Genomic DNA, 26,536 nt, shown 5'->3' with positions numbered 1-26,536 from the left:
AGAGTGATGAAGATGGCGCCTCAAACATGTGGTAGTGGGAGGTCAATGAATTTGATATTTTCCGTTGCTGCATATATTGTTTCGACGTGATGCCAAGCACAAATGTTGTTGGTGTGTATGCTGAATAGTTACATTACAACAATTCTAGGGTTGCAAGATGTTGTCCTCGTGTTGTTGGGGTTGTTTTTTGTTGCGTACACTATGAGTAAATGTTGCGTGCATTGCTTTTTTATCCTGCTTATACTCCTTCAGTCTCAAAATAAGTGACGTGAATTTATATAGATTGTTATATAAATTCACATCACTTATTTTGAGACGGAGGGAGTATATAATTTCAGGAATCTCTTCATGGTTCCATTCCATTTAAAATGAAACTACACCATCCATCCTAGTTTGTATTTATGCTGCATATGTTTTGAACCCTGTTCTTTTCCACTACAATTTGCTTGTCCCAAAGAGTGCCGACGAGGAAGATTGGTGTCCTTTTGACCGCTGGGTGACCAGCATCATTTTGCTGCTACACGCATGCCTAAAGCCAACGCCTTTTTTATCATTCTCATTCTCCTCCTAGATAGATAGACAGGTACTGTAGGTCCCTTTCCCTCCAGTTCTTGGATCCAAGTTTTTGTTCCAACCTGGGGACTTGGAGATTCAACTTTTTGTTCATGTAAGAACACACAGTAAAATTGTCATCTAATTGTTCCCATAAATTTATTTCAGACAGGCTGACATTATGTAGGTCCATCTGAATGATGAAACAAACATGAAACGAGAATTGTCGCCGAATCACCATAATAGATCTGATAAAATGTCTTACAGATTAGATAAAATTAGATTGCCTTAAGACTGCCAACGCTAACACAACTGAGCTTTTTCTATCCCTAAATGCTTCCTTCAGTCTCGAATCATAACTGTCGCCGAATCCCAAAAGCCGACATTGCTCCTGCCTAAGACGACCTAAATGGACGAACACGGTAAATAAAGCTGGATTAACCAAGCGAGAGAGGAATAAGTCACTGTTGGTTGGTCCTAAATTGTACTGCTACTAGTACTGAACGATGATACTGTCAGTGGCAACACCCAGTTGAGCTGATCTAATTTGAGCTGAGCTGAGCTGAAAAAGTTCAGAGGCCCAGCACGAAGTAGTAGGCCAGCGTGATGGGGAGAGCGATCAGCATGCCGAAGATCACGCTGCATAAAAAAAAAACAGAATTTCAAAAGACGAAATTTCATCATCTATCATGTCAGGAATCAGGATCATGCAGACTGAGTAGTGAGTACTACCATCGAATCACACTTCAATGGGTCAATGCATGTGTGTTCTACTGTAATCATGCATGATACTATATCATTGATGATGATTAGGAAGGAATCATGATGAAAAGCTCAAGCATGTGTTCTTTCTTTATAGTTTCTTTTAGTGGAGTGGATGATGTTGTCTCTGATTATACAATATATTAAAATAAGAAGCGGGAAACAGGGCGAGATGTTTCAGACATAAGTAAAATACAAGAGATTTTTTCCAAGAACATAGCTGATGTTAAATAGTGGAGTAGAAAATTTTCAGAAAGAAAAAGAGGGAGAGATCATACGCAGTGCTAAGGATGTTTGGATGGACGTTGTACTCCTTGGCGAAGACGAAGGGCACGATCCCCTGAGGAAGAGCAGCCTGCCAAAATTCCATCACAGAAGAATTCTTCACTTCTTCCTTTGATTTGAACTTACTAGACCCCCAATGGCGACGTGCTGGGTTTGTTACCTGAACAATGGCGATGTGCAGGAGAACCCCACGCAGGCCGACGGCGAGGGAGGCGGCGGCCATGATCGCAGGGCCAACCACGAACCTGACGGCCATGGCGTACGCCGCCAGCGAGTGGCCGCAGGCGATGATCCGCGGCTGCAGCGCCATGAACAGCCCCAGGCTGAACATGGCCATCCCGAGCCCGGCGTCCGACAGGATCGCGATCGACCGCGCGATGATCGCCGGCATCTCGATCCCCCACCTGAAATCTCAGACAAGATTCATTCACATTTTGTCAATGAACGAAAGGTGTTTGTTTGAATGCTTGTTTGGGAAGAATGCCGGACCTGTAGGAGACGAGGGACCAGACGACGCCGATGAGGCTGGAGTAGGTGTTGGGGTTCCGGATCAGCTTCCGCCACACCATGATCAGGATCAGCCGCGTCATCACGCTCGCCGCCGGCATCGCCATTGCCGCCGCCGCCCTCTGCTCCTCGTCTTCTTCTTCCTCCTTGGGACGAAGCTGCGCCGTCGAGTTCGACCCCAGCTTGCACAGCGCCGGCCCCTCCCCCTGCCCGCCGTACTCCTCGTACGACGCCTGGGCACCGCCGCCATGGTCGGAGCCGAAGGCGTGCACGGCGGCGGCGGCGGCGGCCCGCTCCGACACCGGCGAGGCGCTCGAGCTCCACACGAACATGTGCAGGTCCTTCCGCTTCCCCTGCTGCGGCGAGTGTCCGCCATTGCCGGTCCCAACGCCGCCCTTCTCCTCGTCTCCCCTGACTCCGGCGCCGGCGATGTTGAAGAACTCGGCGTGGTTAAAGCTCGACCCCCTCGGCGTCGGGTTCCGCGACGACTGCAGCGAGTAGATCTCGACGCCGGACAGATTGGACACCCGCGGCTGCGCCATGGCCGACGCCGACTGCGACCCGCAAGCCGTCTCGGAGCGCGAGCTCGTCCCGGCCGTCGACTTCCTCACCGTCACCCTCATCCGGCCGTCTTCCCCGACCTCGGCCTCCGCCTCCAGCTCCCCGCCGCCGCCGCCAGCGAGCGAGACGACATCGGAATCAACACGGAACGACACAATCTCCGCGCCGCCGCCGCCGGGGAACTGCTCCATGACCAGCATCCTCGCCCCACGGTACTCAAACAAGAACAGCATCAAGGTATACCAGATAATACACTGGAGAACCACGATCTGGACCATGAGAGTCCCGGCGTCCTCGCCGGCGCCGGCGCCGCCGTACATGCCGCGGAGCAGCGGGATGCCCATGACGAGCGTGTTGGGGAGCGTGGAGAGCGAGAAGAGCGTGATGGCCCAGTCGAGGGACACTCCCCCGCCGCCGGAGCCGGGGAAGAAGGGGATGCGGAGGCGGATGTGGGAGGCGAGGAAGAGGAGGGCGAGGACGGCGAGCTTCTGGAGCGTGTCGGCGGCGAGGAAGCGGAGGTCCATGGCATAAGGGTCGTTGGAGGAGATGAAGTGGAAGGAGAGCAGCGGGACGGCGAAGAGCGCCACGAAGCGGTTGATGCCGGAGCACTGGTCGGGCGTGAAGATGCGCCACCACCGGACGGAGCCGTAGGCGAGCGTCATGGCCACGTAGAGCGGCACCACCGCCGTCAGCACGTGGTACAGGTCCGCCGCCGTGATCATGGCTGATGGTGGCGAGAGAAGAGAAGAGAAGAGAAGAGATGCTGCTGGTCACTGGTCAGTCAGTGCGGCAGAGAGCTGGCTCGAGGAAGAAGAAGAAGAAGAAGAAGAGCTGGCTCGAGGAAGGAGAAGAAGAAAGAAGAGGGGGCAAGATTAAAGCTTTGGCTAGGGGCATGGCATTGTGGACTCACTGGAGCAGTGACCAAGCAGCGGCAGCGGCAGCAGATGTGAGGAGGAAGGGGGAGCAGGTAGCTTTGCTAGGAGCATGGACTGGAGCAGCTAGCAGAAGCAGAGTGTTGGTGTTCCCTTGGCAGTGTCTGAAAGTGAGCAGGTAGGAAGAGGAAGGGCAGGCAAGGTGTTGGCGTAATGGCGGACAAGAAAGGAGGGCTTTGGCTTTGGGAGGTGTGGGTGGAGACATGGAAGCTTGTCCCTAGTGTCAATAGCATAGCATAGCACGGCATGGCATAGCGGGTGCAGGAGTAGCTTGTTGTACTGGGCTAGAGGTAGACCGCGCAGGCCATGCTGCCGCGCTGCTGCAAGAGTAGCTACAGCAGAGTAAACGTCTGGCCCTGTGAGAATCTCATAAAGATGCAAGCTTTATGCAGACTTGCTTGGGGTTGGACTTTCTTGCACACACACACTCACTCGTCCGGTGCCCTATTCATCTTTCTCCTGCTGCCCTGGCAATCGGTCCTGCTTTGATTTGGTGCTGATAAACATGAGTATCCATGAACCATGATGATATAGTACTCCTATCAGACATCAAAACAGTGGAGTACTCTGAGAGTGTTTTGAAATTAATAGTGCTAGTAGTAGTTTAAATCTAAACCAAAATGGAGCATATCGATCAGAAACATCAAAACCAAAATTATAAGTATACATCGAAAGGACGAGTATATCGAAGAACCAACCTTCGAGAAAACTCAACAAAACCGTGAAAAAATGTACGGAAAAAAGATTTTTGTTTCGTCGAAGATCAAATCTTGATTTGTAATTTTATGACATGATAAACTCAAGTAAATTCGTTACATGAGCATACATTAATGTCGTGTAGATGACGTATTGTATTAGTATTATAAAAAAAACAGCTTGTGTCAAGGTACCGCGTAAAAAGAAGAAGAACAAATGTATCACTTGATCTGTCATCGTAACTTGTCTGTATGTTCGGACGAAAAAAAAAACATCATGTAGAAAGCAAAGAAAAAGAGCGCTTGAGTTAAATTGATATCATCGATCGTATTTCCATGAGAATTACTTTCATGTTCTAGAACTAATTTTTGGGCACACACCAGAAATTCAGGAATCTCCCTTGTTAATTATTTCAGAATTTGGCATCTAAAATTTCTCGGAAATTGTACCGAGATTTACCAAGATTGTAGCGGAACACACATTTGTACAGCAATGCTAGTTCTCATCGAAAAAGGAAATTGGGACTTTTAAGATAGAGCAATTTACAATGAGATTTTAAGCTGGCCTCACACTGGTGGAATTAACCGAGAACTAAAATTTTGAGGCACAACAGAAATGACCGAAATTTCAAGCCCTGGCTGTGCTTGTGCGCTGCTGTACGTAGAGCAAGCGTGTACTGTAGAATACGAGAGTACTTGTATTGCACGGAATTTGCAGTTGCAGTTCTTGCTTGCTTTGCTTCAGTACACTACGTACGCGGTACGTCATCTCCTCTCTCCGACACATCTTTGTTCAGAGCTCCATTTCAACTCTGAACTTGCGCCTCACGGACAGGCCCTGTAGCAGCTGCAGCAGCAGAGCAGTGTTGCCTGTTTGGATGCTAAATTATTATTGGTAAGTCATTAAAAAAAAATTCAATTTAACGAAAAAAAATAGTGATTCTGTGTTACAAGCTACTGGCTACTTCTGCTTAATTACAAGCTGAATGTTGGCTAATCTGCGTAGAAAGAACGATAGACAACAACAATTATAGAAAAAAAAAATTGTGTGCTGCATGGCAGTACCACTGTTGGTACAAGTCCTAATCCTGGTCAAAGTTTACGTACATGACCGTTGGTACAAATGAAATTGTCAAATTTTATACGGAAAGTCTTGTCAGTGATAGACGACATGCATGAGCAAGGTTGGCCCACACACAACGTCACAAACACTTTTACAGTACTCCCATAGTAGTCTCGTCTTGTCCCATCAGCTTTTTGCAAATGCATGTCTGTTGGGAATAAAATTAAAATCTACAAACACAAAGCAAAACCAATAACACACACATTAAAGATGGATCGAGCAACAAAGAAACGGGAGTGCCTGAATCTTCTTTCTTTCTTTCTTTCTCGCGAGCAACAAACAAAAAAGGGTTTCGTTTCAGAGTTCAGACAGAGCTTCGTTTGTTTTTATCCTGCTTTCATGCGAGAACAAAAAGCCGAACAAGGAAAAAAAGTTTCAGAGAAACAGTAATAAAAGTCCCAAACAGTCTTAAGAAAAAGGGTGGAAAATCTTGTCTTTTGCTACAAGCTAGCTTAGCTTTGTTCGCGTTGCTTTGTGGTCTATGTGAAGTGAGCGAATGAATGGATGGATACTCCAGGGAGGGTCAGATCAAGTGTGAGCTGGCTGGCGCTTGTGCAGTGCAGTGCAGCTGTGTGACAGTGTGTGTGTTCTTCATGTCGTGCCTTTACGAGTCAAGATCCTCTATCTTTTCTCCACTCCTCCGTCGTCTTGGAAGTTGCACCATCTCCTCCCACACTGACGAATGATCCACCCACAGTACATACATACATCTGCACTCTTCTGAAACTTATAGCCACAATGGAGTAGTAGCATTCAATAAATATGGAGTAGTAAGTAACATAAACCTTACTTACCCATCTGGTTAGTTTTTGCTTGGTTTTGTCCTAGCAGTGCACTGCTAGCTGCCCAAGTTTTTGTTTTTTTGTTTTTGCTGTTTTTTTAAGGCGATTCAACCATTGAGATTCATCTTAACGCTGGGTTGAGTTTGTCAACTTGATATGTAGGCCCAAGGTTTCAGAAATGAGCTTATATGCCTCAAACGACAGAATCAATGATATGTTCAAACACTTGCCTAAAATACGGTGGTTCTGTGCGAAAATTAGCAAAAATGATGGTTTTTGCAACAAGTGTCTTCAATGTGATGGTTGTGCAATTTACTCGGTTCGGACACGGTGGCACCGACAAGTGGGCCCTCTTGTTAGGTTTTCAATCAAAACGCGTTCAAGTCGCAAATTAGTGCGCGGGAGTATAACGGTCCACAAAAGTGGTGGTGATTTGAATTTTTTTTTTAAAAAATGTGGTTTTCCTAGAATGTTGCCCCAAATATGGTGGTTTTGCGTAATTTTCTCTAACATTAATGTAGGTCTGATGGATAAAAAATTCTTCATTGGATGGCTAGAATTGTCGACTGAAAAATAAGATGATTTTTTTTTGACCATAAGCTGTTCATGCTAGTTTACATTGGCAACCCAAGTTTTTTTTTGTGTGTGAGGATCCGTCCCCTCCGGACTCATTCGGTTTGCAGAATTCTTTAAGGATTTTTACAGGATTTCAATCCTTGGGTTTTTCCTTGTGTGTAGCATTCGTTTCAATAGGAATGGACATGCTGGATTCCTAAGGATGTGTCCAAATTGGGCTAATTCCTAAGGGTTCTAAGCGTAGGTAAGACCTCATTTTCAAATCCTATGGATGCATGACATGCCAATCCTCCCCTTTTTCAAAATGGCCCAATGACGCTCAGCCAGGCGGACCGGACGGTTTGGCCCAATAAGGCTCAGCCCGGCGGCCCAGTTTTTGGTGGTCCTAAACTGAGAGAAGAGAGCGGACGCCCCGTGAAACCCGGCACCGCACCGTCCATTCTCTTCTCTTCTCCCCCGGAACGCCACCGCCTCCTTCCTTCTCCTCCTTCCCGCGGCGCCGACCAGGCCCTCGCCCTCGCCCCCGCCCCCGCCCCCGGCCTTCTCTCCGATTTCGGCTCTCCTCGCTCCGCCGTCTGGTACCCGTCCGTCCTCTCGCATTGCTTTGCCCGATCTGAAATCCACCCCCAGTTCTGACGATCATCAATGCACACGCCGTGGGACTTACGGTACGGGGCGTTGGTCGAAATGAAAGCCCTGTCGCGCTCTCCTTTAATCTTGCGACGTAGCGGCGGCAGCCAGCGGAGCCTGCATCAGATTACGCTCTAGGAAAACCAAATTTGTTTATTCTTTTCTGCAAAGCTATTGCACGCAATCTTTGAGGTGTTATTATTCGACAGAGGGGAAGAAGATGTTACTACCGGCCGCAATGGATTTTATTATGGGCGCTAGCTGTCTTTATATTTACATACACAGATGATGTGCAGGAAGCTCAAGTGATGACTGACAAGGGAGCAGTGCTGTTTTGATTTTGGTAGCTTGATTCAGGGAGTAGTAGGACAGAATGAGGTTCTTAATAATTGATCTTCCCCAGAAATAAGTGGATAAATGTGCCATGGATGTTTCTGATTGGGTGTTGAAAAATTCACAAACTTTGGTTGACGAAACGTTTCAGAAACCTACTCCCTCCGGTCCTAAATTGTTTGAACTAAAACAAGGACAAAAATTTAGGATCGGAGGGAGTAGTAAACATATTCAAGTTTGCCCTCTTATTTTGGACCATTTGAGGATTATTCTGTCGGCACTCGGCACAGTATTTTGCTGTCAAGTCATATGTTATTCCTCTTGTTGGCTAACAAAATCTAGTGGATCCCTTCATTGAATCAGTCCGTTCTAGCATTTGTATACCTCAAGAACTCTTATGTCATCAACTTGATGGGTTCCTGTTGCAGGGTTACACACGGTGTTTGTAGCAAAGGGAAATATGGGAACAAAGCCACCCCCTACCGATGCGGAAAAGACAGGAGAAATAGACACGAGGGCGCCTTTCGAATCTGTCAAAGCTGCAGTAAGCTTGTTCGGCGAGGTCCGGTTTTCGTCCGACAGGTCTTCTGCCAGAAAGGCGCAGGCTCCTCAAGCAGAGGTAATACTGTTTATGAAACAAAGTCGCGTGCTATTATATTTGATCATCTAATAGGCCCATGGTGCTGAATTATTAGTCTTCAATGCACATATACTATAATTGAGTGCAACTGCAGCCGGACAAGAATGATAATCAAGTCCAGATCACATTGATGAAAGGCTATATTGGTGCTAGGATTGTGAGATTAAATGCTAAAGCCTCCATACGAGTATCTGTGATCAGATTTGTAGATTCAAACTCTGTCAACAGAGAAGTCATCAAACAATTTATACAAAGTTACCTTTTTTCGCCCCTTTCCATTGTTTCGTGTTTTTATTAGGATTATGTAGAACTAGGCTGTTGCTTAACTGGTTTTCATGTATCTTGATTTGTACATTTACGAATAAATGATGCATCATATGCTCCTCCTAGTGCATGTTGGTTCCTTTTTTATTACTTCGGGCCGTCCACACTAGTCTTTCACAACTACTGATGTACTGCCATGTCGTAGCTGTTAAACAGTCTCTTTATCTTTCAATTTTGCATCACCTGGATCTAGCTGTATTGTATTATTATGCTGACCCTTTATACCTTTCAATTTTTATCTGTGACAGAGGGTGTTGGCTAAGGAAACAGAACTGCACTTGGCTCAGAAAGAGTTGGATAAATACAAGGAACAGCTGAGTAACGTTGAGACAACCAGATTGCAAGCCCACTCTGAGCTGGAGAGGGCTAAAAAGAGCGTCGAGGATCTAACAAATAAGCTTGATGCACTTAACAAGTCCAAAGAACGGGATATTCAGGCGACAGAATTGGCAATTATTCGAACGAAGGAGCTTGAAGCTGGCAGCTCTGGTGAGGGTTCTGGAAAGGATGGTCCTGGTACTTTAAAGCTGGAGCTAGACAATGTGAGGGAACAGTATACTGTTGCTCTGGCAGATCTTGATGCCGCAAAGCAGGAGCTTAGGAAACTAAGGAAGGAATTTGAAACCTCACTGGACGCTAAGTTACTCGCTGCCCAGCAGGAAGCAGAAGCCATGCAGTCTTCTGAAGCAAACAAGGAAAAGGCATCTCAGCTCCGTACCGAGATTGCACTGGTTCAAGAGTCACTTATGCATGCTAAGGCAGCTTTGGAGAAAGCACGTGAAGAAGAGGCACACATCCTTGCTGAGAAAGATGTTGCCAGGAAAACTTGTAAAGAAGATCTTGACGAAGCTCAGAGGAAATTGTCCGCCTTGAGAAATGATTTTGATCCTGTAGCTTACAAGAGCCTCCAAGAGAAACTAGATGAGACTTATTCGGAGATTGCATCTTTGCGGAAGAAAATGGAAGATGCCAAAGCTCAAGATTTGGAGTCTATTTCTGCTGCCAGCACAGAGCTGGAGGATGCTAAAGAAACGCTGCACAAAGTTGAGCAAGAGGAAACTTCTCTTAGTAGTTTAGTTGAATCGTTGAGGCTAGAGTTACAGGCTGTAAAGGAGGAACACAATCAGCTGAAACATAAGGACGCAGAGATTGAATCTATTGTAGGAGACCTTCATGGTAAGCTTCAGAAGTGCAAATCTGATCTTGAGACTGCAATAGCTTCAGAATCAGATGCAGCATTAGGTTCTGATGAACTGAGGTTGGCCCTCGAGCAGTTGTCTTCCGAGTCGAAAGACGCTCTTGAGGAAGCTGAAGTGATGCAGAAGCGTGCAGCTGAGTTGAGAGATGAAGCTGAAGCAGCACGTGCTGCATTAGCGGAAGCGGAGCAGAAGCTGCAGGCCTCTTTGAAGGACGCGGAAGTAGCAAAAGCAGCTGAATCAAGGGCTCTCGATCGGATCAAGCAACTATCTGACAGAGCAGTCGCTGCCCGCGCCTCGATCTCTGAACCAGGTGCAAATATCAGAATCTCCAAGCAAGAGTTTGAGTCTCTAAGTCGAAAGGTGGAGCAGACCGAGAAGCTGGCTGAGATGAAAGTCGCTGCAGCTCTGGCCCAGGTGAATGCTGTCAGAGCCAGCGAGAGTGAGGCGATCAAGAAGCTGGAAGCTGCTCAGAAGGAAATGGAGGACATCGAACTGGCAACGGAGGAGGCACTAAAGAAGGCAGAGATGGCGGAAGCAGCAAACAAGGCGGTCGAAAGCGAGCTCAAGCGGTGGCAGGAGAAGGAAGAACAAACCAATAATGCCGAGGCATGCCGACTTCCCGCGAGAGCCGCATTGCCAGCAGAGAATCCATCTCAGTCCACGCACAAGGCCCCTGCCGCAAAAGCCAATGAAAAGACCGGCGGGCATCAGAGGAACACCAAAGCTCTGCTCAAGAAGAGCTTCATGCTTCCTAGCATCACTGGAATGTTCCATCATAGGAAGAAGAACAGTACAGATTGCAGTTCTCCCTCATAACTTGTCCTTGGGCGCTAGAGGAACTCTGTATAATCTGTCCCTTGTCCCACCATTGTAGAGTATATTTGAAGTTGCTTATACTTTGTAATGTACTAACATTCCTAACTTTGGCCATGTAACCTTGTTGATGTTGTATATGTATATGTATTGTGTGACTGGTTTTGCCCAGTTTGATCTATGAGAATTTTATCAGTTTCTTAGCACAACTTTTGGATGTTATTTTGCATTTATATCCGTTTATGTGGTTTATGGAATTGGAAAAAAGGTCATGAAAAAGTTTTGTGTCGTAATCATAACATATGATAAATAATTAAGCCTATTTTGCAAGATAAAATAATATTGTTGATGTTGTATATGTATGTATGTAAATGTATAACCTGTCAAATGTCTTTCCCTGAAATAGTAAATAAATGTAAAAAAAATAATCCAAATTAACCTCCACATCTTGTAGTTGCCGTATGATTAAAATTACTGCTGAAGTTGAGAAGAATCATTGATTGATTGATTACTTACTGAAATTAAGAAGAATCATTGACTAATTAAAATTGCTGCTAAAATGAAGAAGAATCATTGATTGATTGATTACTTACTGAAACTAAGAAGAATCATTAAAATTCCGATTTGGCATTCAATCAACCACTCTATATAAATCACCTCATTTGTTGCCATCAATCCAGCAGACACTTGAAATCCAATTAACTGGAAATGGCGTCCTCTTCTTCCTCCTCTGCTCGCGTTGTCATCGCCATGCTGCTGATCTCCGTCCTCGGCGTGGCCAGCGGCAACGACCTCATATTCGTGGCGTGCAAGATGGCGGGCGCGCCGGACACGGAGTTCTGCAAGGCGGCGCTCGGGTCCGTCGGCGCCGGCGAACACGCGAAGAGCTACAAGGAGCTCGCCGCCGTCGCCGCCGACCTCCTCGTGGCCAACGCCACCAGCACCAAGGCCAAGATCGACGGCCTGCTAGCCTCCGGCGGCGGCCTGCAGGCACTCCGGTCGTGCCAGGCGCTGTATGAAGGGATCGTGGACGGCGGCCGTGGCTCCGCCGCCGCGATCAGGGGCAGCAGGTTCCGCGAGGCGACGGCGGGGCTGGAGAAGGCGGCGACCGCGGCGAGGCGGTGCGAGGACGGGTTCGGGAAGAGCGGCGCGCCGCCGTCGCCGGTGACGAAGGAGGGCCGCGACGCAGACAGGCTCGCCGAGCTCGCCGTCCGGCTGATCGGCATCGCTTGATCATCGAGAGAAATGTAGCACTGCTCGCCGTCGCCGACATCGGTTTATGGAAACAATTACTCCGTATTAGAGAAAGTATATGAAAAAAAGACAAATTTATTAGCAGGGAAAAATAAATTGTTTCTTTTGTGTAATCCGTAGCCAGCTCTGTTTCGGATCGGGGGACTGGGGCAATGGTGAATCCGAGTTCTTGCAGGGATCGAATTCCCCAGCTGATATAAGCTAAGCACATGCACCCCTCCGAATCTCCAATGCAACCCTAGCTCTACTCTCACACATTTCGATTCTTCAATCCACGCTAAGCTTGTGACAATGGCGGCCCTCGCCGCCCTGCGTTTCGGGGTTCGTTTCCACCCCACGCCGGCTGAGGCGATCGGCCTGTACCTCCGCCGCTGGATCGCCGGCGACCCGGTCCCCGACGCCGAGGGCATCATCCACGCCGCCGACGTCTACGGCCACCCGCCGGCCGACCTCGCAGCCGCCTTCCCGCGCCTGCCCAAGACCCACGACAGGTACTTCTATACGACCTGCAAGCGCGTCCCGATCCGCGGCGGCGCCGGCTACCGGACCTCGCGCGCCGTGGCCGGGGTCAGCTGGGGAACCAACAACAACAAGCCCGTCGTGGACGCCGTGACCGGCGAGCCCATCGGGTTCGTGGAGACGCTCAAGTACGGCAAGACGGACTGGCTCATGGAGGAGTTCCATCGGTTGCCTGAGGAGGCCGCCGCCGATGGCATCGCGGAGAGCGTCCTCTGCCGCCTCTACGTCAAGGAGCATGCCAAGCCCGGCTCCCTCGCCGTGGCAGAGTCCATTGCTGGGGATCGTATTCTTCAACAAGAACCAGCGGCTGCTGCAGGGGATCTTCTTCTTCAACAAGCAGCCATGGCGGCTGGTCCGCAGCGGATGCCGCCGTCAAGCCCGCGGAACCGCCGCGTCATGGCGCTGCCGGTGCTCCCTGCGCCGGCGCCGGCGACGATCCAGCAGAAGAGGGCGGCGCCGGTGGTGGCCGATGCGCCGCGGCCCAAGAAGAGGGCGCGCGCTGCAGCTGCCCCTGCTGCTGCTACACGTCCGGTCATGGCGAGCCCACCGGCGGCGACAGCACCGCCAGCTCCCAAGGTGGTGCCGCTGCGGCAGGTACCACGGCCGTCGGGGTGTCCGCGGCCGCCGCCGGGTCTCCTTGGTCTCGAGCCGCGGCGGCCCACGCTGACGGTCGCCGAACTCATGGCGCTGTTCGAAAAGAATGACTCCGCCGTCCAAGAAGAAGCAGCCCAAGAAGAAGAAGAAGACGAATGGGCATGTTTGGACGCCATCCAACAACAATCGCCCACCGCTGCGGCCGCCGCTCAACAAGAAGAAGCCCCCGCCGCCGCCGACGACGACGACCAAGATTTCGGCGACTTCGCGAGCGCGCTGGAGACCGACCTCGAGACGGAGACGGCGGCGATACCGACAGAGGAAGATGATGGCGCCGCCGCGAGATCGCTGGAAGGGCTGGACGCCGACGAGCGGGAAGACGACGCCATCGCGCTGGACATAAGCGACGTGCTCAGCTTCGTCGACGTTGAAGACGACGGCGATGGCGCCTGGGAAAGGATGCCTCTCTCGGACTTGACTGATCTTCAGTACTAGGCCTAGCGAACCATCTCAGGAAAAGTTTGTGGACTCTGTATCCAGAATATTTTTTCGTAGAGATTGGATGCAGATTTTGTAGCTAGGATGTCTGATCTGAACTCGATCGACAACGATGTAATAGACTCTGTATCGAAAGTTTTGTAGGAAATGATTGTATATGCAAATTGCATGGAATTTGTAGTGCTCTGCTCATGTTTTATAACTGTTCTGTTCATCAGATTTTGTATCATTTGTTGGAAGGATTCTGTATCATCAGATTTTGTACTAGTATGCTAATCTATCTTCATTTCGACGATATGATGAGTTCTTGGTTGACAGTGCTAATTCAATTGGAGTGGATGATGAGATATTGATTCAGAGTGTTAATAATTCAATTGGACAGTGTTAATGATTCAGTTGTTCTGAATTGTAAACTCTGTCTGTATCCAGAATTTTTGGCAGAAATGGATGCAGGTTTTTGTCAAATGCTAGGATCTGAAGAACTTCTGTAAAGCCTGTATCGAAAATTTTATGGAAATGGATGATGAGAGAAATTCCCCTGTTAATGTTTGTAACTGTTGTGTTCTTGGTTTCTATGATGAGTTCTTGATTGATTGGCATCGCTAATTCAATTGGACAAGATCGATGATGAGTTCTTGATTGTATCTTGCAATACTAACCAACAGCACAATACAACAACTGAAATAGGCTGTACAATGGTACATTTAGTGTCAAAGTAAACGCCAATTTCTCTGCTTGCCCTTTGCATAGATTCAGGATCACTTCTGCCGAAATAAAGTTAAACTCAAAACATGTTCTGTTTTCACGTGCAAGGAAAAGGGACTGCAAATAAGGCTGAGAACTTTATTTAATACGTGGTATCTCCTGTTTGTTACACTGTACGGTCTTTTATCAACGTACATACAACCTCCTGTATCTGTGTATCACAACTCGTGTACGTGTTTTCTCGTATTTTTCATCTGTCGCTAACCTCCTGTGCATCAGCTACTTCACATCTCCGCGACAAGCGCAGATTGAGCCAGCGCGAGGTCGAACGCGCTGAACGAGTGCGGAGCAAGCGTGACCTGCATCTGTTCCGCAGCATTGCGCAACGGGCTCACCACCGGCACAACCTGCATTGTTCGTCACAAACAATATTTTGGCTTCAGATGAGCAGCTCCGGTCGAGAGAATGATGCCAAAACCCAACGATAATTAAGCTCTACATAATTATGATATAATCGCAAGTAGAAGCTGTATGTATGCTACCTTCTTCGGGTTACTGAAAGTGTTTTCGTCCATCACATTGCTGGACGTGAGAACGGTAGCGTTCGATCCCAGTGCGTTGATGCTAGCCTGAAGCCCAGTTGAAGAGATTGTGAGGCTCACGGAATCTGACCCAAAGTTTACAATCTGCATAAAGGAGCTTTGGACATTAACACTTAAGAAGTTTGTAATCATCCAGACGCCAGCTAGCTAGGGCGCGAAAATGTTACTTGCCTTTACTCTCAGGAAGCTGTTCCCTGAATCCTGCCAGGTGATTGCAGATGCTGCCAGAGAGCTAGAGTAGCTAGAACTGATTGTAATCGGATGAATCATGGCTCCACTAGATTCGCGGAAAAACTTCTGCATCCAGTAACTAGGAGTTCCATACTGTTGCCAGGAGTTGAATACAATAGCATCTGGGTTCCACCTGATTGTTTGATTCAAACATAGTAATTGTGATATTAACCAATAAGAACTCAAGAAATGGAGAAAGGATATAATAATTGATACTAACGTTTGGTCATTGTCGTTTACAAAGAGTGGTGCGTAACTTGCCATCTGAACAATATCACTGCAAAGAACCAACAAGAGGTCATTTAACACTACAAGAGTAGGGGGAGCGCAGGCCTGAAGGGGAGCTCAGGCCTCAAGGGGAGCGCAGGCCTGAGCACAACATTTATAAGGAAAAATCACCTGTTCTTCTCCAATCCAGTAAGGAAAGCAGCCTCTGCTAGTGAAGCAAGAAGACTTCCTCTACCTGCATCACTTCTCCAAACCGCATACTCACTGACAAAAGCCTACCCAAAAATCATATAGTCAACAATGAAGGTAAGCTAAGTGAGTATTCATACAAACAAGCATCTTAAGAAAATCACTAGAAAAAGGTCAGGAGGTGGTCAAGACTGCGACATACCTTGGGCCCACTACGAGATGTTCTATCAAATGTACCCTTCATGTTAAACAAAGTCTTGGAATCGGTGTAGACCTATGGAAAAAATTATTATTTTTAGACTTTAATAGAAGGTAAGAACAAGTCAGTGGTGATAAACAGTGAGATCTATACAGGAGGAAATGAGTCGAGCAAATTTGTCATAAGTACATTACATGAAAATCGTAGAGATCCGCGGGATGGTCAAGTGGCCTAGAAGAGCCATCACAGTTTGAAATCATTTGGATGTCTGGATAAGCTACCCGTATAGCATTGTAGAACTTGAGGTAATTGCCTGTTCAATAGAATCAAACAGCATTATGTATAAGAAGATTTCAGTTTGGCTTGTAGAGGGGTGGAGGGCAATGGCGCCATAGCCTCTACACGCCAGGAGCTGTGTATCTTTGCACTAAGAGGTAGTTGACGATTTTACCGACGTAGAATTTTTTCCCACAATCTTCATTTCCAATTGCAACATATTTGACCGGGAATGGTTCAGGATGACCCATTGCAGCTCTAACAGAGCCCCATGTCGAGTTTGCACTTCCTCTTGCAAATTCTAGACTGTCCAATACATCCTATAGAAAGATGGCAAGGATAATAGCAGAATAATAAACTTGGGATTTATGATCGGTTGATATGCATCTAATTCTTGAAAAGAACTGAGTATCACTTGATGTTTTTGTTAATATGCCTGTGCCATAAAAATAAACGATAGAGATGGATGAAGCTGGTTCATGGACAAGATTGGTCAAATAAGAAGCTGGGTCACTAAGAAAGAAGCGTGCTCATGTTCAGATGTACCATGGCAATGGTCAGTTACTATCGCTTGCAAACTGCAGTTCATTCCAGATTTAGGAAAAATGAACTAGAATTTCAAAATACCTTTACAAAAGGGGCAATAGCAGCGGTATTAACTTCATCATTGTGGCTGATTCCTGGTATTTAAGAAAAAACATTCCAATGATTAAGAGACCAACATCGGCACTCATTGGTATGATCAGATGGGAAGATAATTACCATTGTTGAATACCCAGATTGGAGCAGCACCCAAGTCTTCAGAAAGCTTTGATAAAGATTTCAAAAGTAATATATGATTATCATGAGAATATAAAAGAAATAAAAGGTAAATAATGTTGACTGGTACCTGGAGAAATTCATAATATCCAAGGCCATCGTCAGTCCAGTAATGCCAAACATCTCCAAAGTGTCCAGGCCTCTCTTCCCATGGACCAATAGATTCCCTCCACCTGAATGCATTTCTTAACCACTCGCCTTCAACAAAGCACCCCCCTATAATATATTCCAACCAAATTATGTAAAAGTAAGCAACCAGTGGCGGAGCTTAACAGGAATGTCCGAGAAGGGCGAAAAGGCCAAATTAGCTTAAGAACTACTAATTAACAAAAAATTGCCAGGCTGGGGAGGGGCGCTCCCCCCTCCCCGTTGACCTCCACATAGCTCTGCCAGTGTAAGCAACCCGATAAATTTGTAATGTCCTTAGAAACTATGTTTGGGACATATTGGGTCTATTTAAAATGCTACAGTAGTTAATGGAACATATTACGACAGGAACAAATATATTTAAATTTAAAGATAGCACGAGTACTGTAGCAATTGCAATATTAAAATGGCCAGAAAAACATATTCAACTGGGAAAAACAAACTTTAGTCCGCATGATCTAACTTCTTATATAGCGATGTGATATTTTAAATAACATATTTTAGATGAATAGGCACTAGCATTTCCGTTAATGTAAGGTTTCTGTTTAATTAAGTCCCACTAGTTTCTACCTGATCTGAATGTACAGTAAAGGAGTTCAGGTTGACGCAATCGAAAATATCTCATCCAGTCTAGTTAATTATATTGTACACGGATATTAGTGTGATGCCATCAATACATTGAACACAGTTCATACAGCCATACCAGGAAATCTCAAGAAACTTGGTTTTAAATCCAGAAGCATGGATATCAGTTCTTTGCGGAAACCATGTCCCTGTATGTATGTATAGGGGAAAAAAGTATAGTTAAATAGTTAGGTGAACTCATGCACCATAAGCTTGGTCAGGAGAAAGATACATAAAATCATTTTAAATATTAAGAATATAAAATAAAGGCAAAGATTAATTTCTTTTCTCCAGCAGCAGGGGTTTGTTATCAATGCCATGCGAATTTCACTGCGATAGTTCAGTGCTTCATGTTCAGAATTTTGAACTTCGACTGATGTATAATTTAATTTTGCAAGGTCTTGGCTCTCTGCTTGCTTTCAGTTCTTGTCAAGATCAAAGAGAAAAATGCATAATATACCTTAAACGTATCTGAAGGCATGAGCGATACTTGATCAAACCATACAACTCCCTTCTTGTTAGTTGTTATCTGCAGCCTTGAGGTTCTGTTTGTTCCTTTAGCAATCAATTTCTGCTCCACTTTTGTCCAGTTGGACGTGCCGGCAACTCTGAAAAAACAAAGTTCTTTAAACTAGTGGAAATAATGTCTTCCACCTTATGTCCAAATATTGAGAGGAATGATACTAACGGTACGGTAACTGAAGTTAGCTTCTGCAACCCATCAGAGCTTGCTAGGGAAACCGTCAATTCCGCAGCTTCTGCTGATTTAACGTACATGATTAGATTGTAGGTCTTTCCGTCTTCTATATTCTGAAATTTAAATGATAAGGTAAATTACTATTTTTTTGACGGGGATAAGGATAATTACTAGATTGGATAAGAATGGAAATGTTAGGAAAACCGAACATGCACTGGATATGGAAGCTAAAACTACCTAAAAGATATTAAAAACTGCAACAAGCTAAAAGATGTTGCAGAAGATAAAAATTACTGCAAAAATTTTGTGCTGATATGAGCGAACAAATTATGGTCAACCTAAAGCCATATCATACCATGCCCCAGAATCCAGGGTTGTAAATGCCAACACCACCAGCTGGGCAGTTGTCACAGAGAACCTCCATCCTAAGAGCAACAATGTTTCGACTGAAACATGATGTACGATCAGTCGCCACAAATATGGAAGAGTCGTCTCCAATTATAGACCATGGGTCAATATTTGATGGAGTATGGGGTCCTCCAGCTTCAAAACCTGAAGCACAAAGTACATTCAATGGTTTCACCAAGATCGACTATACTTCAGAAGAAAAATGTCTATTGCTTTCATCCGAGAAATATGCTCAAGATATATTTTTGTATTTAAAGTTTCGAAACTAAGGAGACAATTATCGTCATGTGTTTAAATAGAGATATTGTGGCAAAAGATAATTGAGTTAAACAGGCAGAGCAAGGAATTGTTACCTCCAAAGAATAATAAAGAGGGATAAATTTATACACTTCACTCTATACATTTCCTATTAGTTGTCTTATAATATCTATGTTTTATGTTCCAATGGACTTCAGCACATCATACAATCAAGAATGATGAAGTACCTCTGTTACTGACAAGCTCTGCCCATATGCCACCAGCTCCAGCATGGTTGATCTCCTACAGTATTATCAGCCAAGGTAATTAATATGACAACAGAAAATTGGAACCTGTAGTGTTTTGTTCTGATTTCTGAGCATCACATGAAGCCTGAGGAACCTCAAGAAGTACACACCATGAGAAAAAGATGAACTGACGATAGACCACAAAAGAATAAAACCAGCACCTCACCTCAAAGAACATCCCGAACAGCGTGTCCGGGATCTTCCGAGCGAGCTGCGACGACGCATCGACCTTGAGCGTTGCCGTCTGCGTGGCCTGAAATTCTGACGATGCTAGACATTGGCAGCCCAAGGAGATGAGCAGGAGCGGCAGGCACAAGGCTGCATGACGGAGCACTTCTTTGGAACCCATACGCTTCTGCTTGCCAAAACAGTACTAATGCCGCCCGCGTGTCTGCTGAATGAATAACAGAAAACAGATGATATGAAACATGAGATGCCAACTGATCGAGCTAGCTAAGCTGGAAAAAATGTGTAAGCACAAGCTAGTTTGCAACCTGACACTAAAATACAGTTAGAAAATCAAAAGAAAATAAACACATGGATAAACAAAGAGGTGGCCAAACCAACGACGACTATAAGCCACCCAGTTGCTTAATTAATTTGCATTCAGTTATACATACAAGCTGAATTTCAGAAGAAAAAGAAAAACGTGTTTGTAAGCTTTATACAACGAAGCGGGCGTGCGAAAATGGAAAAGAGAGCTGAATTTCAGATGATCCTCTGGACATGAGCTCCGCAGGGAGAGGCTAACTAACCAACCAGCTAACTAACAAACTCTCCCCTTCGTACGGGTTCCAAATTAACAAAAAGTCTCCCCTTAACTCGTTGCGCATTTCATCGAACAATTAGCAAGCACAGCCAAAAAAAGAACACGAATCAATCAGTCCGTGGAAAAGATCGAGATTAATTCTCACCATAAATCCCCCACCCAGGCACCAGCACCAGGAGGAGGAGCAAGAAGAAGAAGAAGAAGAAGAAGAAGAAGAAGAGCCTCTGCCTAGCTTGCTCCTGCGAGCAGAGTGTATGTATGTACGTACGAGCTCCGGACTCCGGAGGCGCGCGGGCGCTTTAAGTAGGCGAAGCCGCCACGCACGAGGGAGGGACTGAGGAGGGAGGAAGCAGTGGCTTTGAAGGGAAGGGAAGCTCGATTGCCGGATGGCGATCGGACGCCGGAGCCACGGCCGGTTGCTTGCCGGAGCGGGCCGGCTTCGGTGGTTGCTTTGCTTCGCTCCTTCCGCGCGCGCTCCCTCTCACTGACCCGTGGGCCCGGCGTGTTATCCGTATGGCTCTCTGACCAACCAGCATCAATCATTTGCTAGTCTCCCTCGTTTATCCACATCAAAATAATCTAAACCTACAAAGAAAGCGGATGGCTCTTTGAATTTTAAGTATTCCTCCCTCCAACAAACAATATCTCAAGTTTGTCAAAATTTGGATGTATATAGACATGACTTACTGTATAGATACATTCAAATTTCGTTAAAATTAAGACATCCTTTGTTGGACGGAGGAAATAAAAAATTTCAATCTAAGCCCATAATCAAATATTAAGATCTACATGTCATTTTCATGTGCTGCCGATGGATTAAAATCCGCCGATCAACAAAGTTGGTTTGTCTCTAACTAAAAAACAAACAACTTCTCTATACCAAAACCGATAAAGAAATCTGCATGAGACTTTTTTTGAACCTATTCAAAATTCCACATTAAATTAATGTGGAAGAAGCCTTTTTTTCCTCGTTTTTCGCTGGAAAAGGATCAGAAATGAAAGAAAACAGCTACGTTTTGATAAGACAAGATGAGGTTGTTGTGGAGCCACTGTCAGATCATTGAATTCTTCTTCTAATAAGCAGTAGATGACCAAATTGATTACTCGCTGGATCTATCTATATGATGTGCCAGACTGGCCGGGGGAGAGGCAGAGGATAGGAACATTTAATGTATAGTAGCCTTCATTGACCCATCGTGTATATGGAACACGAGAGTTAATTAATTATGAGTAGTACACATTTAGCTTGAATTTTAAAGTTAATCCTAGCTAGCTAGCAGCCTAGTGCGTCTAGGTCTCGGTTAAGCAGTTTCTTTTCAAAACAAATATTCATCAATTAACTAGGAGAAAGGTAAAAAAAAAATGTCCCTCAACTTGATTTTTTTTTTGTTTTTCATCCCTCAACTGTTTAAATTGGACACATTTCATCTCTGGCCTAAGGCCAAGCAGTATTTTTGTCCACGTGTTTTTATACGAAGAAACGACACATTGACATCCATATATATTTGCAAGTGGCTTTACTAACCCTAGCACGGTCACCACACGCTCGCTTTCTCTCCCACAGATCACTCCTCCTATCCCTAATAACGAGCTCTAGCGGCGATGGCGGCGCCAACATCCATAGTGGTGGAGGACGGCAGTGGGGAAGAAACTTGGTATGGTGGTTGGAAGCACAATGGCGTCGTCGGAAATCGACGGCGCTCTGAGGTCGATATGAAATCAGCTCGTGTTTCTCCAGTATTGAAGCAGCTACCAAGCTATGGAACGACCACTCGAGGGGATTCACGAGAGGTGTATTTTGTAGTAGTATCACCCCATTGTCATCCTCTCTATATATACATGTAGCCTGCCATGAAAACCCGAGCCATCAAGACAAAAAAAACCGCTCGGACTCAGACCGGCATCCACTATATGTGTCCGATTTGGAAATTTGAGGGACGAAAAACGGGCGGAATTTTTGCAAGGGAAGAACGAAAGAAATTTTCTCGCTAATAAACCAAAATCGTCCTCTAATTTATAAATGTGTGAGAACCTAGCTAAGCTACAGCTTTCGATTAGTCAGCAGCATGCATGCAGGCATGCACGTGTTGCTATGTACTATAGCTTAGTTAGGCTAGCTACAAAGGAAGGAATGCTGGCTAGCTCTACCTCGACACTTGCATGCTCTTTGCTTGCTATTAGTATTGAAGGACTGATATATATATATACTCCCAACACAAGAAAAAGGAAAGCTCGATGGCTCGATACGACAGTGCACTCCACGTTGTCAACGACTGATACATATCCTGTATTTATACCTAAAAAACAATATCTGGACACTTAATATGGGAAGACGGACAGAGAGTATAAATGTTCTTTTGGCTTTTGCGTGTCGGAGATCGAGCGCATGATCGATATATGCATTGCACACGTACGCATCTATATATGGGTGATCTATATGAAAGCGAGCGATCGTATGCATGCGTGCGTAGTCTTATCTTATCTAGCTCGCCGGCGGTGGCGGTTGCCGCAATTAAGCGTTTAACTTGATTGATGTACTGCGCGTCGCCTTCGCTCGATCCGTCTCCGGCCGTGTACTAGCTTATTTTTGGCCTTTGCGTGCAAGCGTCGTCGATGACCATCGTTGATGACACATTGCCCTTCAAATATATAGTACGGATCAGTGGGATTATGAGACACGCACGCGCGTACGCCGGCCGGGGTTAAGTTTCATTGAAATTAATGCCTATATTAGAGCTTAATATTAGATTACTGGTCCATCATTCTAGCTCCATCGTTTGCGACGATCGACACGTACGTGTTGTATAGGGTGTCCTGTTTTCTTCCATTGAGCAAACAAAAAATATTTCCAGCAGATGTGTGCAAGAATTAATTAAAGCACCTTTCATCACGGGAATTAAGTTGTATATGGGTTAGGGGTGAAATGTGATCGTTTGAGATAGAAAAAAACATGTTTCGTCACAAAGAAAAGAGATAAATATTCCGACATGTGGGTCTTGCCAAAATAGGGGTCAAATGTTACGATGTCACCCTAACATGGCGCAACAATGCAGACAGGGCTAAACATGTGGTTCTAGGTCCCCCGGACTTAGTTTCGATTTCTGCCCCTTAATAGTGGCATTTGGCCTTTGTTTCTTTTTCTTTCCTTTTGTTCTTTGGGGATCCGTTGGGTCTTGGTTTTGTCAGCCTCGTTGTACTTGCGCTTCTTGCGCTTTCTTCTCAATGAAAATGACATGCTGCTTGGCATGTTTGAGAAAAAGCCATAATCTCATGGATCATTAGCGCCATCGATGCACCTCCATGAATGTTTATTAATTGGATACCGCCATCGGAGCACGGAGCCCCTCCTCCTCCACTTCTTTTTTCAACGCCTTCTTCTTGGACACGCCTTAATCACCGATGTTTTTAAAGTTTCAAAAAAAAAATTAGAGCAATGATCTGGCTTTATTGATTCAAGAGACAAAGTACAAAAGATCGATACACGAACGAACACAAACAACAAAGATACTCGACAAAACTAAAAGTTTCATTGTAGTCCTTCGAAGTAAACTTCTCTTGATCCATCGTTCGCATCTTGATACTTCTCCACATATTCGTTGACAAAATTGTAGAATACCATGCTTGCACAAGCTAAACTAACCTCAAAGATTTTGAAAAGCCGCATGAGCTGCCCGCCTCAAACGGTGAGTACCTAAGATCATTGAACGCACCATGGCCGGGGTAATACCCTTCGCAAGACAAGCTATAAAACTGCTTCTCCGTCGATGAATCCACAAGAAAAAAGACCAGCAACCCGAAAAGACGTGTCGTGAGAACCACTGACTCCATGGTATATGTTGCAACACCTACACCAGGACGATGCAGGAGCTAGGACACCAATCTTCTGGACGACGGCGTCTCCATCGCCAAGACCCAGCGAGAAGCACACAGAAATCTAACAAAAGAAGGAAGCAAAACTTGATGACAAACGTTGATCCGTGGTTCCCCTCGTCTCTTAAGGTCAGATTGGCCGTGAGAAACGAGCGGAACCGCTGGAGATTGAAGTTTCTTTGAAGACGACGGTGGCTAGGGTTTCTCTTATCGGGACGGAATTACAGAGTTGAAATTGCATGCTAAAGTTTCAAATTCTGGCAGTCCACGTGGCAGCCCGTCTGGTGTGGCCCATGGATTCAATCCGGCCCAGCCCAAACAGTCCTATAAGCCCATCGAGCTCGACCCGAACAGTTCCAGCCCAAGTAAAGCTTCTTCTTCCCCTTGCCCTTCCCTTGCTCCAGGGGAAAGAAAAAAACAGAGGAGAAAGGGAGCAGCTTTGCTCCGCGGCGATCGCCAAGAAGCCAAGGAAGGAGAGAGCAAGCGAGCGAGGTTAGCCATGGACGCTTCGGCTCTCAACAACCCGCGCCTGCAGGCGCTCCTGGAGGTAAGCAAAGCAACGATGAAAGACGAACCCCCGCCCCCCCCCCCAAACCTAAACCTAGACCTAGACATAGTCATAGACATGGAGCTGGTTGATTTCCGGGTAGTGTTGCCCTTCGTATGAACGATTGATTGGTAGCATCGACCACCCGTGGGTTTGTTCCTGTTTTGCGCAATCTAATCGGCGTCTGCTTGGAACCTGCGGCGGCGGCGACGGTGGCAGGATTGGAGATTTGGGGGCGAACATATCTGCTGTTTTTTTGCTCCAGTCATTATTAGCTTCTAAATTTCTCTAGTGTTCTTATTGTGTTTTCTGATCTAACCGCTTGTTATCTTGTTTCAGTGGTAGTTTAAAAGCTTGGTGATTCGCTTTTATTATATATGTGCCCTGTTAAATGTTAATGGTCATGGTTGTTCAGATTTAGCTAATACCTAATATTAGTTAGCCTCAACTTTGAAGTGCATACATCATACTCCTATAAAGGAGCTGCCCGTGAAGAGAAAAAAAAACATATGAAGGATCTCCTCCATGTTGCTTTGTTCAACTTTATGATCAGTGCTCGCCTGCTTTGGTACTGTAAGCTACATATGTGTGTATTTTTCCTCCCGAAGAGCATCAGGCTTAGTTTCCTTTCATTTTTGTGCTCCAGCCATTACCCATTAGCTTCCAAATTCTGACAGGCTAAATTATTCAGTGTTGTTGTTATGTTCTCTGATGTAACTGCATGTGCTTGCTTGTTTTGTTACCTTGTTTCCAGCGTTTTTTGAAAACTTGGTGATTTGCTTTTCGTAGGTTCTTGTATGTGCAATTGCGTATGTACCACTATACCCTGTTGACCTGTTAGGTTAAGGACAATGGTTGTTCACATTTAGTTAAGATTAACCCCAAGTGCATTGACCGTTTGAAGGAGCTGCCGTGTTGCTTTGTTCAAATGTATGATCAGTATTAACCTGTTTTGGTACTATAAACTCGTACATCTGTGAGTATTCTTCCCCAAAGGGCATCATGCTTAATTTCCTTGCATTTTTTTAAACGATTTACAACCAGCATCCCTTGTAGTGGTAGCATGGAAATTCGAATTGGTCTGTCGTGTTCTTTCATTGATGAGACCTGGTGAATCACATGCAAGAAATCTATTAGATTAAACAGCAGCATAGAAGTCTGCATTTTACACAACAATGCAAGCTGACTAATAGTTGATGTTGTAGTCAAATTTGACGGAAAGTAATTACCGGATGAGGACAGGCTGATTTTTTTAAGGTCGCATGCTGCGCTGCAGGGGCCATCATCATGGGTTGCTTGTATTGAGAATCAGCAGAAGTTGGTTTGCATATGTTGTGCATATTATTGATGTAGATCCTTGCCTATCTTCTGTAGCATTTGCGGATAAGATTCACACCATTAGTGTGTTTCCCCAAATGCCCTCCTTCAAGTAGACTGTTATGGTGATTGTTCCTTCAAAAGAAATATAATCGCCACATACTTTATTTTTTTCTCCCTGCAGGAGGAGAAGAACAAGGCCATGGCGAACGAGGTTATCGCAAAGCTGACTGACACTTGCTGGGACAAATGCATTACGGGGAGCATCGGGAGCAGCTTCAGCAACAGCGAGGCGTCGTGCTTGTCCAACTGCGCGAAGCGCTTTATAGAGGTGAAGATGGTCACCATGGGACGGTTTCAGCAGTAACAGACAAGGACCACGTACACCTCCGCACAAGTAGAAATCTAGTCCTGAAGTTGATGCTGCAAAACCACTTGACATGAATCTACTTTTGTTACTTTTTTTGTTGCTTGTAAAAGACTATTATTGGTGAAATGTTGGCCAAATAAGGGTAGATGACGATCATTCGTATCCTGTGTTCTCACTGCTTCTCGCCTGATGCCTGGTAAGGAGCTTTGGCAAGTTGAGACTTTGAGTTAAGTTGAGCTAAATGTGTGGCTGAGGTGAGATGAGTTGGGCCTGTTGTTTCAGTTTAGCAGACACCATATGGTGATACGATACAATTTTTGATTCGTAATCTTGCATCTGGTATGCGCAAAGCGGCAAGACCAAGTCATTTTCTGCACTTGCTGAATGTAAGCAACTCTAGCTGGCTCGATGAAA

The 26,536-nt window shown here is 45.6% G+C and overlaps 6 protein-coding genes and 1 non-coding gene across 8 annotated transcripts; 4 read left to right on the top strand and 3 right to left on the bottom strand.

Moving 5' to 3' along the window:
- Window positions 1–736: 736 nt before the first annotated feature.
- Window positions 737–4,060, bottom strand: LOC100838836 (probable auxin efflux carrier component 1b). Its single transcript, XM_003577827.4, has 4 exons — window positions 2,089–4,060; window positions 1,760–2,003; window positions 1,593–1,669; window positions 737–1,191 (listed from the first exon to the last, which is right to left on the bottom strand). Exons 1-4 carry the CDS (start codon window positions 3,387–3,389, stop codon window positions 1,125–1,127), a joined length of 1,689 nt encoding a protein of 562 aa, XP_003577875.2. The 5' UTR covers window positions 3,390–4,060; the 3' UTR covers window positions 737–1,124.
- A 3,150-nt stretch (window positions 4,061–7,210) lies between these two features.
- Window positions 7,211–10,873, top strand: LOC100838524 (WEB family protein At5g55860). 2 transcript variants are annotated; one of them, XM_003577826.4, is made up of 3 exons: window positions 7,211–7,353; window positions 8,167–8,357; window positions 8,951–10,873. In XM_003577826.4, exons 2-3 carry the CDS (start codon window positions 8,199–8,201, stop codon window positions 10,715–10,717), a joined length of 1,926 nt encoding a protein of 641 aa, XP_003577874.1. In that variant the 5' UTR covers window positions 7,211–7,353; window positions 8,167–8,198; the 3' UTR covers window positions 10,718–10,873. The 2 variants fall into 2 exon arrangements, with proteins under 2 accessions (XP_003577874.1, XP_024318937.1); XM_024463169.1 differs by having other exon boundaries at window positions 7,235–7,443.
- Window positions 10,874–11,336: 463 nt separating this feature from the next.
- Window positions 11,337–12,087, top strand: LOC104585071 (pectinesterase inhibitor 8). The gene has a single exon (XM_010241011.3). It carries the CDS (start codon window positions 11,423–11,425, stop codon window positions 11,945–11,947), a length of 525 nt encoding a protein of 174 aa, XP_010239313.1. The 5' UTR covers window positions 11,337–11,422; the 3' UTR covers window positions 11,948–12,087.
- Window positions 12,088–12,259: 172 nt separating this feature from the next.
- Window positions 12,260–13,576, top strand: LOC104585070 (translation initiation factor IF-2). The gene is made up of 2 exons (XM_010241010.1): window positions 12,260–13,240; window positions 13,364–13,576. Exons 1-2 carry the CDS (start codon window positions 12,260–12,262, stop codon window positions 13,574–13,576), a joined length of 1,194 nt encoding a protein of 397 aa, XP_010239312.1.
- An 822-nt stretch (window positions 13,577–14,398) lies between these two features.
- Window positions 14,399–20,525, bottom strand: LOC100837928 (alpha-L-arabinofuranosidase 1). The gene is made up of 18 exons (XM_010239661.3): window positions 20,164–20,525; window positions 19,416–19,643; window positions 19,190–19,244; window positions 18,652–18,848; window positions 18,288–18,409; window positions 18,060–18,207; window positions 17,679–17,748; window positions 16,899–17,044; window positions 16,772–16,817; window positions 16,637–16,689; window positions 16,185–16,329; window positions 15,928–16,046; window positions 15,737–15,808; window positions 15,517–15,620; window positions 15,338–15,394; window positions 15,058–15,250; window positions 14,827–14,970; window positions 14,399–14,691 (listed from the first exon to the last, which is right to left on the bottom strand). Exons 2-18 carry the CDS (start codon window positions 19,596–19,598, stop codon window positions 14,569–14,571), a joined length of 1,977 nt encoding a protein of 658 aa, XP_010237963.1. The 5' UTR covers window positions 19,599–19,643; window positions 20,164–20,525; the 3' UTR covers window positions 14,399–14,568.
- An 814-nt stretch (window positions 20,526–21,339) lies between these two features.
- Window positions 21,340–21,437, bottom strand: MIR5058 (microRNA MIR5058). Its single transcript, NR_126841.1, has one exon. It is a non-coding gene; the product is annotated as a microRNA MIR5058 (primary transcript).
- Window positions 21,438–24,254: 2,817 nt separating this feature from the next.
- On the top strand, window positions 24,255–26,457 carry LOC100837425 (mitochondrial import inner membrane translocase subunit TIM8). The gene is made up of 2 exons (XM_003577822.3): window positions 24,255–24,435; window positions 25,937–26,457. Exons 1-2 carry the CDS (start codon window positions 24,388–24,390, stop codon window positions 26,117–26,119), a joined length of 231 nt encoding a protein of 76 aa, XP_003577870.1. The 5' UTR covers window positions 24,255–24,387; the 3' UTR covers window positions 26,120–26,457.
- The last annotated feature ends 79 nt before the right edge of the window (window positions 26,458–26,536 follow it).

Source organism: Brachypodium distachyon, chromosome 4 (assembly GCF_000005505.3).
Source record: "Brachypodium distachyon strain Bd21 chromosome 4, Brachypodium_distachyon_v3.0, whole genome shotgun sequence".
NCBI classification, from domain to species: domain Eukaryota; kingdom Viridiplantae; phylum Streptophyta; class Magnoliopsida; order Poales; family Poaceae; genus Brachypodium; species Brachypodium distachyon.
The sequence above is the reverse complement of the archived record's forward strand: the minus strand, read 5'-3'. Positions and strand labels throughout refer to the sequence as shown.